Source organism: Sylvia atricapilla, chromosome 18 (assembly GCF_009819655.1).
Source record: "Sylvia atricapilla isolate bSylAtr1 chromosome 18, bSylAtr1.pri, whole genome shotgun sequence".
Lineage (NCBI taxonomy): Eukaryota > Metazoa > Chordata > Aves > Passeriformes > Sylviidae > Sylvia > Sylvia atricapilla.
The window spans coordinates 764876-777047 of NC_089157.1; the positions used below are offsets into that span (position 1 = coordinate 764876).

The 12172-nt window shown below is 58.5% G+C and overlaps 1 protein-coding gene across 2 annotated transcripts in view; it reads right to left on the bottom strand.

Annotated features, from left to right (window-relative positions):
* PIK3R5 (phosphoinositide-3-kinase regulatory subunit 5) overlaps positions 1–12172 on the bottom strand; it is a 45094-nt gene that overhangs the window by 14714 nt on the left and 18208 nt on the right. For both annotated transcript variants that reach the window (XM_066331852.1, XM_066331851.1), the window contains exons 2-5: positions 8776–8885; positions 2468–2568; positions 1233–1301; positions 442–580 (exon numbers count right to left, since the gene is read on the bottom strand). In XM_066331852.1, coding sequence (XP_066187949.1) covers positions 442–580; positions 1233–1301; positions 2468–2568; positions 8776–8878 — 412 coding nt within the window. In that variant the 5' untranslated portion in view covers positions 8879–8885. The remainder of the gene's footprint in view (positions 1–441; positions 581–1232; positions 1302–2467; positions 2569–8775; positions 8886–12172) is intronic.

Sequence of the window (12172 nt, forward strand, 5' to 3'; positions counted from 1 at the left end):
CCGGGGCCGGGTTTGGCACTGGCACAGCCCGGGGCCGGGTTTGGCACTGGCACAGCCCGGGGCCGGGTTTGGTACAGGCACAGCCCGGTTTGGCACTGGCACAGCCCGGTTTGGCACTGGCACAGCCCGGTTTGGCACTGGCACAGCCCGGGGCCGGGTTTGTCACTGGCACAGCCCGGTTTGGTACAGGCACAGCCCGGTTTGGCACTGGCACAGCCCGGGGCCGGGTTTGGCACTGGCACAGCCCGGGGCCGGGTTTGGTACAGGCACAGCCCGGTTTGGCACTGGCACAGCCCGGTTTGGCGCTGGCACAGCCCGGGGCCGTGTTTGGCACTGGCACAGCCCGGGGCCCGGTTTGGCGCTGGCACAGCCCGGTTTGGCACTGGCACAGCCCGGTTTGGCGCTGGCCCAGCCCGGGGCCGGGTTTGCAGCGGCGCTCACCTGGCGCCTTGAGCTCGTTGCTGATGAAGGTGAGCAGCTCCCGGAAGGTGTCGCAGTAGGGCACGGGCCACGTCAGGAAGCTGTGGTAGACACTGGCGGCTTGCAGGAGCAGGTCAGAGCCGGGCGGGAAGTGAGGAGCCTGCGGGGACAGCGACAGGAGGCTCGGGAGGAGCAGAGCCCCCGTGTGAGAGCTCCCGGGTTTAGGCTGGAAGCGCAGGGGGAGAGGCAAAGCAGAGGCTCCCCCCGTGTCCCCCCATCTCCCCCCAAGGAGGGGCCACTGGATCCCCCCGGGCACAGCTCCAAGGGGCTCCTCCCCAAGCCGGCCTCACGTGCCCAAGCCTAAATATAAACCCCTTTCCAAGCGCCACGGATGAATCCCACAGAGCCCGTGCAGGGGCAGGATCTGGCAGCAATGATTTCCTCGGGATAACGACGCATTGTGCTGCGAATAATAATAATTTAAAAAGTATTTCCTGGGGAGGCTCTGCTCCTTTTCATTCACGTTGCCCGTGTATTTTGCCCAGCTGTAAAGGGCAAAGAAAAAATTCCCCTTTATTGTTCATCTCCATTTCTGATTAACCCAGCCTAAAGAAATAGTTCCAATCCGCTAAAGCAAATTTTCTTTTTCTCTCAGCTGTCTGGGCAATGGGTGCTTGATGCTGATCCCTCTGCATCATTCAGAATCTTTCTTTTTGGGGTGAGCTGATGAAAGCCGGGATGTTCCAGCCAAAGCCAGGCTGATTTTGGTGCCTGCCCCGGGCTGGGATGGGGGCAGCAGCCTCAGCACTTACATAGAGCACAGCCGAGTAGAAGAGCAGGGCCAGGGGCGTCACCAGGTCATAGTCACACCTCTCCTGCACCTGTGGAGGGCACAGGGATGAGCTGCTGGCAGCAGCAGAGCCCAAAATCCCCCTGGAGGTGCTGGGAGACTCCAGCCCCACCATCCCATCACCACACCCGGGAGATTCCCTCATCTCCACAGGAAAACCGCCCCCAAAGCCCCCCCAACCACAGCGTGGGACAGGCAGGACAGCACGACCTCCTGCTCTGTCTTCTCCCGGGTCTGGCCCAAGCCTTTGTGGCTCCTGATGCTTGAAATTCCATGGAAGTGGCTCAGAGCAGGCAGGCAAGGCACTGCAGGCAGCCTGGGAGGCTGGGCAGGGCAGAGAGCCAGGGGAGGGAATCCAGGGGCTGGAATCCCAGCCTTTTCTCCAGGGAATAGCCAGCAGAACGCTCACTGAGGGCTCAAGGAGACACTGGCACAGCCCAAAGTGCAATAAACCCTCACTGAAACCCTCCTGTCCCAAAGCACTCCGCACCCAGAGCACTTCCAGCCGTTGAAATACAAACAAGAGTCACCTGGACTGCTCTCAGCTCCCATAAAATAGAAGCCAGCATTTACCCCCTCACACGAATCCCAGCGCTGGGGGTTTAGGAAACACATCCCCATTCCCTGCCACATCCAGGGAATCCTCCAGGGCCCTCCTGGCTGCAGCCCGGGATGACCCTGCCTGACCAGTGAGCCTCGAGCCGCCCTGGCACACGATGGCATTGTGGCAGGTCCATCTGATAGTCCCTGCTGCTGCTTTGTCCCCTGGCCGTGACCCCACTGTCACCTGCCAGGCTGCTGTGCACTGCAGATCCTGCCCAGAGTCCCCAGCGCTGCAGGAAACCCGGCAGAGCCTCAGTGAAATCTCCACCAAAAACAACAGGAAATTTTCCATTTGCGGTGCCTTGGAGCAGCAGCTCCATGGGCCCGGCCAGGGAAGGGCTGGGGAAGGGCTGGAGGATCTGCACAGAGCCCAGCAGCGCTTTGGGGGATCAAACCCCAGCCCTGGGGATCTGCAGGGATGCCCAAACAATGGGGACGGGCTGGTCCCTGTGGGACACACAGCCCTGGTGCCACCAGAGCTCTGCAGCTGCCGAGCCAGCCCCACCCAGCCCCCAGCAGTACCTCACGGGCCCAAATTCCCCCAAGCTGCCGAGGCCTCAGAGCCTGCAGCTCCCCCGGACAGCCCCCACCCACCTCCTTGGTCTTGCCCAGGATCTTCTCCACCAGGATGAGGTAGTTCCCGGCGTCCCTGCTCACCAGCTCCTGCAGGCTCCAGCAGTTCAGGCACAGCCCAGCTGTGGGGGGACAGAGACACACGGTCACTCACAGCCATGGTCACACACAGGGCCACAGTCACCCACAGGGCCACTGTCATCCCCAGGGCGCCATGGTCACTCACTGCCCCACGGTCACTCACTGCCCCACGGTCACTCCCAGCCCCACGGTCACTCACTGCCCCATGGTCACTCACTGCCCCATGGTCACTCCCAGCCCCACGGTCACTCACTGCCCCACGGTCACTCACTGCCCCACGGTCACTCCCAGCCCCACGGTCACTCACTGCCCCACGGTCACTCACTGCCCCATGGTCACTCACTGCCCCACGGTCACTCCCAGCCCCACGGTCACTCCCAGCCCCACGGTCACTCCCTGGGCCACTGTCACCCACAGAGCCATGGTCACTCACTGCCCCATGGTCACTCCCAGCCCCACGGTCACTCCCAGCCCAGCTGTGGGGACACAGCTGCAGGTGCCCCAAGGCAGCAGCATCACCTGCCCAGCATCCATCCATCCTTAGCACTCTCCAAATTCCATCAGACGTATCAAAACCCCACCAAAAGAGAGAGGGGGCAGAGGGATGGGGGTCCCTGGCCCCCGGGCCCTTCCCCAGACCCCTGCAGGCTGCAGGGAGCCGGCCGCTGCCAAGGGCCAAGGTGTTTCCCGGCTCTCCTGGGCGGTCGCAGCTGCTCCTGGAGAAAACGCTGGGATGGCTGAAGGCTGCCAGGCTCCTCCTGTCATCGCAGGGAGAGGCGCAGCTCCCCTTCCTCCTCCTCCCCAGGGGCCCGGTACCGCACACAGCCCCGCGGGGAAAATTCCGGCGGAATTTCAATTCCAGTTCCCTCACGCTACCTGGGCAGGGGCGGAGCCGGCGGCTCCAGCGCTGCTTTGGCACGGATTGTTCCTGCAGGGCAGGAGGAGGGCACACACCCAGCACGGCCCAGGGCACAGCTCAGGGCGCTCTGCGGGCTCGGCCCCGAGACAGAGCACTGCTCTCTGCAGAAAAGAGGGGCTAAAAAACAGAGGGGAAATATAAATCCAGAGGGTGTCACCCTCGTTAAAAGTGGCCCAGGACACGAACACCATTGCAGGGGTGTTGGTGGTCACTCTGGAGCCAGGAGGGGACAGTGCCAGGAACCAGCACAGGACACGGAGCACAAACCTACAGGTCACCCTGCCTCTGCCTCAAAGGTCCTTTCACCTACAAATTCCCCAGACACGCAGAAATGCCACATCAACACCTTTACGCCCCATCCAGGTGCTGAGGAAGGTGAATTTTAGTCACTGCAGAGATCTGCCATGGCCCAGGGGGACAAGGCCAAAGGCAAACACAACCAACGCTGAGGCTGCAAAGCCACACTCATCGTCCCCCAGCGTGGACAAACATTTGCTCAGCGGGACACTTGCTGTGGCTTTGGGCCAGGCCTGCAGCTGAATCAGCAGGGCAAGCCTCCCTGCTGCCACACAGCTTCTTACTTTCAATGAATCAACACTTTCCACGAGAAAGATCCCGCTGGAGAGTTTCCAAGCAGCTCAGATGCACTCGCTGGTAATTGCAGATGCAATTCTTAATTCTGCCCTGCTCTGCTGCCATCCACCAGATCCTGGGGCATCTTTCAGTGAGGGAACACATCCATTCAGGAATTCAGTGACACTCCAGTTTTCCTTTGAGTCTCTCCCACAGGAGAGCACACTGGCACAAAGCCGTGGGATGGCTCCAACAGATTGTCCATAGAAATCAGTATCAATCAAATCAAGAGCGCTGCATCCTCCAGGGAAAGCCCCAGCCCTTGGCAGGGAGCCAAGGCAGAAGTGGCCCAGCAGGAGTGGTCTGAGCTGCTGGGAGCTTTGGTGACCTCATCAAGGAGCTGCTGCACTCATGCGGTGCCTTGAAAAACCCATCCTGCTCCAGCTGGGAGGAGGATTTACCTCAGAGCCCCTTCCAGTGGCTACAGGGAGAGCTGGAGAGGGACCTGGGACAACGGCATGGAGTGACAGGAAAAGCGGGAAGCTGAAGGAAGGCAGATTTAGATGGGGTATTGAAGGAAAAAATCCTCCCAGTGAGGGTGGGGAGGGGCTGGGATGGAATTCCCAGAGCAGCTGTGGCTGCCCCTGGATCCCTGGCAGTGCCGAAGGCCAGGCTGGACGCTGGGGTTGGAGCACCCTGGGACAGTGGAAATGTCCCTGCCATGGCACGGGTGGCACTGGAGGGGCTTTAAGGTCCCTCCCAAGACATTCCAGGATCCTTCCAGCTCTGAGAGCCCAGCTGTGGGCACAGGATCCCCGGGAGCTGGGGGGGAGCAGAGAGGAGAGCAGCCCTTAGCTCTGGAGGGACCAAGATCACCCATAAAGATGCACCTGCCAGTCCCTAAATCCAGGGAATGTGCCCCCAGAGGCCCAGCACACCCAGGGCAGTGGGAGCAGCACAGCTGAGGAGCTGCTGCCCTCACCCATCCGGCTTCGCTCCACTACACCAGCACCAGTTACTCCTTCTTTAGCCAGAGGATGAGTCAGGTTTATGTGCCAGCAGCACAGGCAGCCCCGGGATCACCCTGTCCCCAGCTGGGGCAAGGACAGGCCTAAGCTGGGCATATCCCAGCACCCCACAGAGCACGCCTGGACTAAACCCAGTGACAGTGACCCACAGGGCATAGCCTCTGCGGAGCCCAAGGAAATGCTCAGAGCACAGCAAAGCCTCCGAGCAGCACCAGGGGCTGGGCACGGGCGGCTCAGGGCGCCTGGGCTTGGCTCTGATCCTTATCGGCCCCAAAGGTGCCAAGAGCCCGGCACGGCAGCGCCGTGGGCGGCCTCGGAAGGAAGAGGCTTTGCCATTTCTTTTCCGAGAAGTGCCCCGAGACGCCCTCTTCCTCCTCCTCCTCCTCCTCTCAGAGCAGCTCCTTCCTGGCCTCAGGGGTGGCATTTCCTCTCTGAGTGGGAAATGCAGAAGCAGGAACGGCCCCTGCCGAGCTGCCCACGGCGCTGGGCACGGCTCCTGCCTGCTGCCAGGGGTGACACAGCCACCCACGGGGCTCGGGCAAAGCACCAGGCTCCGTTTCCTCCTGCCCCAGACCCACTGCCACCATCTCCTCAGCAGAGGGACACGGTTTGTGCCAGGAGTGCCCGCAGGGAAGGGGCAGCTGGCACAGGGAGGCTGGAGGTGCCCCAGGACAGGCACAGCATCCCTTGGGAGGGGCAGGAACCCAGCCTGCAGCTGGAGCGTGGATGTGGATGTCGGGCACCTCCTGGCACTCCCGGCCAGCCTGGGCAGAGATTTCAACAGGAAAACCCAGCAGGAGCCTGGAGAGATCAGCTCAAGGGGTAAAACTTGAAGGATTTGTGAACCAGGAACCTTAACTGTGTACCCAGAGCTGGAGGAGCCTCAGCTAAAACCACCCAGGCTGTTGTTCAACCCCTGCAGGAGCCATTCCCTGCACTGCCTGCTCCTGCTGGGTCCCTTCCAGCTGGGAATATTCTGGGATGTGTTTTAGACATTGTTCAGTGACAAAGCCCCAAACCAGATCCTTCTCCTTCCCGGTCAGGGCACTGCCAGGACCTTCAGCTTCTCTTCACCAGAGCTGAGCCCTGGGCACCAGCTGAGCCAGGCCATGGAGCCCTGCTCCTCCAGCTCCCAGTGACCTGGCCCACCCTCACCATCCTGTGGTGAGACACGGCACCTCCCGCCCATCCCAGGGACATTCCAGACACTAGGTGCCCCCAATTCCCACCCCTGGAACATTCCAGGCCCTGGGTGTCCCACGTTCCATCTACCAGGAACCTCTAGAACTCTCCCACCTCTCACCCAGAACTCTCCTTCACTAAAATCTCTTTTTTTTTCTGCTCACCAGAAAGAAATAAAACATTTTTTTGTTTTTCACACTCTAACTTGACCATGGTTTCCCTCCTGCAGCACAAAGCAAGGTCAGCCCTGAAGAGGTTCCTCCAAGAAGGAAAAGGTTTCCCATCCAAGTACTTTTCTAATGGGGATTTTTGGGTCACAGACAATTCATTTTGATTTAGTTTCTCCCATAAATTCTGCAGAAAAATCTATTTCCACCCCTGAGCTGGCCACGGGCTCATCCAGGCTGTAAATGTGGGATGGCCAAACCCTCACAACTCCTCCTTGCTGACCTCACAGCCCTCAGCTCCTCATCCTTTACTCAGGGGGAGCAACGTGCTGGAAATGATTACTCACCCTTTCCGCAGCAACCTTGAGTGAAAGTTAGCACAGAAAAATAATAAAGCTTTAAATGGTTTAAAAACGAACAAAACTCAGTAAGGTCTCGGGCCAAGGAGCTGTGACATGGTGTGTGTTATTTTGGTGTATGGAGAGGGTAAAAAAAGAACGGGGGAAAGCAAAGAAATTGGGAAACAGAAGTGAAAAATGAGGAAGGTGAAGGTTCCAGCCCCACCAAGAGCAAGATGAAAGGATTCAGTGACTGGTGAGGTCACTGCCACAAACAGCCTGCAGAGGACAGCAAGACTGAAACTGTCCTTTGGGCCTTGGGGAAGGATGTGCCACCTCTGCTCCGCTGTGGAAAGGCAGGAGGGGACAGCTCTGGGCTGTGGGCACCGAGCTCTGCTTTCCCTGAATCCCTCCCGTCACCACAGCCACCAAACAGCCCCTCGGGGCTCCTGGGGGTCCCCAGCAGCAGCCCCGCGGCTTGGGCACAGCAAAGTCACCAAAGCCAGCCCAGGGCACGCCGGAGATTCCCGGCAGAGCACAAATCCTCTGCGTGACAGGAGGGAGATCCTCGAGGTGCAAACCACCCGAAATCTCTCCCAGGAATGTCGGCACCTCCTGCCGAAGGCCAGAGAGCCGCAGGAAGGGCGCGGGGGAACCCCAGGGGACAGGAGCCCAGGGACTGAGCACGGCTGTCCCCAGCACAGCCCCGGGCCCTGCGCACCCCTGGGTGCCCTGCCGAGCTGGGAGAGCGGCGGGGCCGTGGTTCGAAGGCTCCCCGAGGGGCCGGGATTGGAGCTGTGGGTGACTGACGGCAATTCCAGCTACGCTGAGCCCTGGGCACGGCCTGTCACCGTGCCAGGCACGAGGTGGCCCTTCCAGGAGCCAGCAACGTGAGCCACGCTCCAGGACCTGCCTCCCAGGGCAGGGGGATGGAAAAGGACACAGGACACGCGGGCAGAGCGGCCCCAGGAGAGCCCCGGGTGATGTTACTGCAGGGAATATCCCCGTCCTGTGAGGGGATGGCAAAGGGAATCCTCTGCGACTGGGCAGCAGGAGGATCCTCTCTACATCATCGCTCTAATTTTTTCCGCCTTCTGATGTTTACAGTTTTTGTACTGGAGTTTTCACGCATTGTCACGTAAACAAAACATAATGTTTTGAAAACTGCGCATTCCTTCCTGGGGGAAGGACAAACTGATGGACTTCTAGTTTGACCACCGAGGTCAAAGAAGTGTCAACCTCATCCTCCAACCCCTAATCAAACTCCAAAAACTATACAAGTCAAAATCCCAAATGAACTCCCTCTTTTTCTGTCCTGACAACCTGACAGTGTGAGTGTGGTTCCTCCGTGTCCGTCTAGCGACACCTGCGCCTCTTTGTTGATCTTGTAGGGGAAAGGAAAAGCAGAAATGGTTGGAAGGACTGCCCAGACCAAAAGGAATCAGAATCTGACTCCTCCAGATTCTTCCATCCACGGGAGGGTTTGGCAGTGATTTAATCCCAGCTCACAGCTCCCTGTGAGGGAGGCAGAAAGGCCAAAACGACACCCAGAAACCATTTCTGCTCTGCCCTCACCACATCAGCCCCAAACCCTGCACAGCCCCCTGAAGGAGGCTCAGCTCTGTATGGCCACCACGGTACCTGAGCCGGGGTTAGATGATAACACCACCTCTGTGTGACAATGCAGCACGGCTCCCAGCCCTGCCCCGGGGGCTCTCTGAGGCGCGGCTGTCTGAGCGCACAGCGGAGCCTCTCCCGGTGCTGAACAAAGCCTTCTCCTGTCCCCAGCTGGCTCAGGGACGGCCGGCGGCACGCACGACTGCCCTGCTGAGCCCTGACACGGCTCGGACCTGGCCTGACCTGCTCAGGGACATTTTCCCATTCCAGTCAAACCTCCAGGAGGGCGGAGCAGGCTGGACGTGACCTCTGACTCTGCCCACCGGGAGGGAAAAGGCCTCCAGCAGCAGTTTCCTCTAACCCAGAGTCACCCCAGCAGGTGGAGCACAGAGAGAAGCCCACGGGGAAATGAAAGGTCACCTACCAGCCCATCTGCTGGACACAGCATCCCTGCTGAGCCCGTGGAGACACCTCTCCAGCGCGTGGTAGATCCTGTCCTCTGTGCACGTGGTGTGCTGCATTTTCATTCATCTCCTGGATTCGAGAGGAAAGGAGGAGGAGAGTCAATAAAGGATTGCCCTTGATGGCTCCACGGCTCGCTGGCAATGGCCACAAACCCACCCCAAGTGGCCAGGGGAGGCTGCAGAGCTGTCCCCTTGCTGCCACACCTTGTAGGGGAAAGGCCCACGTGTCCCTGTGGCAATGGTGGAAAACACCAAGGGGATGTCAGCCCGGCACGCCTGGACATTGTGAAATCGTGGCTGCAGCCCTGTCACATCCCACCTCTCCTCCAGGGCCCAGGACCCTTGGCTGGCAGAGCCTGTGCTGGGGAGGAAGGTTTTATCCCACCCAATCCACATCCATCGGGCTGGGACACTAGGAACAGGAATAGGGGCACCGCTGCCACGTTCCCTGAGCAATCAGAGGTGACCAGGGGGACATTCCCTCCTCCCCTGCGGCCCAGAGGGACCCTGGGCACGTGTCCCCCTCCCCCAGGGCACGGGTCCACCCCACACATGCTTTGCCTCTTGTTTAGGAGCAACACAAACTCACAAAAATGATCGAGTAAGAAGAAATAAAAGCTGCCAATGCTACAAAACCACCTGCAAGGCGGCCTTTGCTTTCACCTATGCCACACATCCACATTAATCCCACAGATCCTAAAATGCTCCATTCTGTGCCCACCTGGCCAGAATTTGGTGCCAGTACCCAGTGGTGGCTGTGCCCATCACTGCCCCAGAGCTGCTGTGACCTCAGCAGAGGCTCCATGGCCATTTCCACCCACACCTCACAGCCACCAGCTGCCCCAGAAGGGCTCTGGAAAGCTGTGCCTGCTTGCTGGAGCTCCCTGGAAACACAGGGAACCAGCTCCAGCCCTGCCCCTATGCTGGAGAGAGCCCACCAGCATCACCCCAGAGCCGGGAGAAAACCCACCCTGAGCATCCCTGACCTGCTCAGAGCTGGGGGAAAACCCACCCTGAGCATCCCTGACCTGCCCAGAGCTGGGAGAAAACCCACCCTGAGCATGCCTGACCTGCCCAGAGCTGGGGGCAAACCCACCCTGAGCACTGACCTGCCCAGTGCCCACCCTCTCCTCAGCCCAGAGAGGCCCACAGGCTCCTCTCTTGTGCCTCTGCCAAAGCTGGGCACTTTCTGAGCTCTGCAGCAGAACTTTTCCCTGTGCCTGGCCCCGGGAACACTGCAGAGCCGAGGGAAGGCGCGGGGGAAATGGCAGCTCAGCCCCCCGGCCATGCTGGGGGCAGGAGGAAGGCAGTGAGTGAGTAAGAGCCCAGAGTGACTCACAGACACCTTCGCAACAGCCAGCTCAGAGAACAGCTCAGTCCTCGCAGGGGAGCAGGCTCCTCACCCCACACCAACCCCGGCACCCTTCCCTCGTGTCTCGGCGCACAACAGGCAGGGAATTAAAAATACACCCAAAATATTGCCATAAAATACACCGAAATATGGCCCAAAAGGGCACCCAGATGTTGCCATAAAATACACCCAGATATTGGCCAGATACTGCCATAGAACACGCCGGGATGACGCCATAAACCACGCCGGGATGTGGCCATAGAACACGCCGGGATACAACCATAGAGCACGCCGGGGTGTGGCCATAAAATGCGCCGGGATCCGGCCTTTCCAACCACAGAATCCACTCTTTGGGTGGATTTTTTCCTGCTTTGCCACAGACCACACAGGAACGTGGCCCTGCTCTCCCAGGGCAGTGCTCAGGGAAGCGTTTCCCGTGGGAAAGGCCTCGCTTCATCCACAGCACAAACTTCGTGACCTTTTCTGCTGTGTTTTCCCCCAGCTGTCCCCTCCTTGTCACCCACCCACGCCGAGCACGGTGACAGGGCAGGGGACAGTTCTGGAGCACAGAAATCTGAATTGCTGCAGCCCCTGTTAAGCATCTTGAGAACACCAAGAAAAGTGCCGAGGTCAAGGGTTTGGCAAATGTTTTGCTTTTTATGAGGGTGTTGAGCACCCCAGTGGTGGCACAGCCCTCTCCACACTGCAGGGACAACATCTGGTTTTAACAGCCCCAAGTCCTCAGAGAAATGCATCTGCCTCAAGGTTTTGCCCCATTTTCAACAGATGCCAAAACATTCCCAGTGTCAGGGCTCAGGGCAAGGCTGAACCCATCCCTTCTGAAAGTGCTGAGTATCCAAAAGGGCAATTTATAATAACTTAAAATATTTTTTTTAATTTAAAATAATTTTCTAACCAATTGTTTTCTAAAAAAACACTGATTAAAGGGAGTGAGAAAAGGCCCAGCACACCAAAGCTCAGCTTGGGAATTATCCTGAGATTATTTGGGAAATTCTCCTTGCATGGGTGCCAAATCCTTGGGGAATTTCCATCCAAGATTGCTTACTTAACAGACTTCATTCATCCTTGTGGATCACAAAGGTGAACAGACAAATTAAATATTTCTGGTAATCAGCACCAAACTGGTAAACATTTACTTCCTTAGTGGGAAGTGGGAATTTGCTGACCATTGGCTTTAGATTTTCCCTTGTCCTGCCTGAGGCAAAAAGTTTGTAAAAAATGCAAAAAAAAAAAAAAAAAACGCAAAAAAGAATGTTTTTAAACAGTATGAGAAAGAATTGCCAACAAAAAAAAGTCTTTTCCTGCCGAGCTGTGAAGCCACTGGAGGTCAGGGGAAGCCCCTGGGGTATCCCAGCTCCCTGGCAGGGATTTCCCACTCAGCTGGGACTCACTGGGTCCTGGAACCTTTCCCTTTTCTGCTGCTCAGGACCTCCCTGGCCAGCAGCAGAAGGTCCCTGGGCAGCCGAGGTGACATCAGCAGCCTGGCACGGCCGGGACAGGGCACAGAGGTGCCTTTCCAGCAAGGAAAATCCCTGTTCTCCTTTTGAGTCCCACCTTCAACACTCAATAACTTCCCTGAGCTCCTTCTGCAGCCCAGGACAGCCCGCAGGAGATGAGAACTGAGGGGAAAAGATGAGAAAAGAGCTCAAAGATCCAAAATTCAGAAGTGAAGGGGATCAGAGCCCCCCTCTGCAGGACCCCAGCAGAGCAAAGCCCGGAGCCTGGGGGACTCCACCGCGGGCAGAAAATGCTCCAAAATCCACTCCTGCGGCACAGCAAAGGCCGGCAGAAGCAGCTGAGATCTCCCCTCCCGCGGCAAAGCCCTGCAGCACCTCTCCGGGATGCCCGAGGGCAGGGAAGGACCTGCCAAAGACTTTTCCAGAGGGAATCCTGCGGCCGGGGAAAGCCCACGGGTGCCCTCGGGGCAGGAGAACGCCTTTCCTGCCCCGGTTGTGCCGAGGCTGAGCATCCCGGGCAGGAAACAG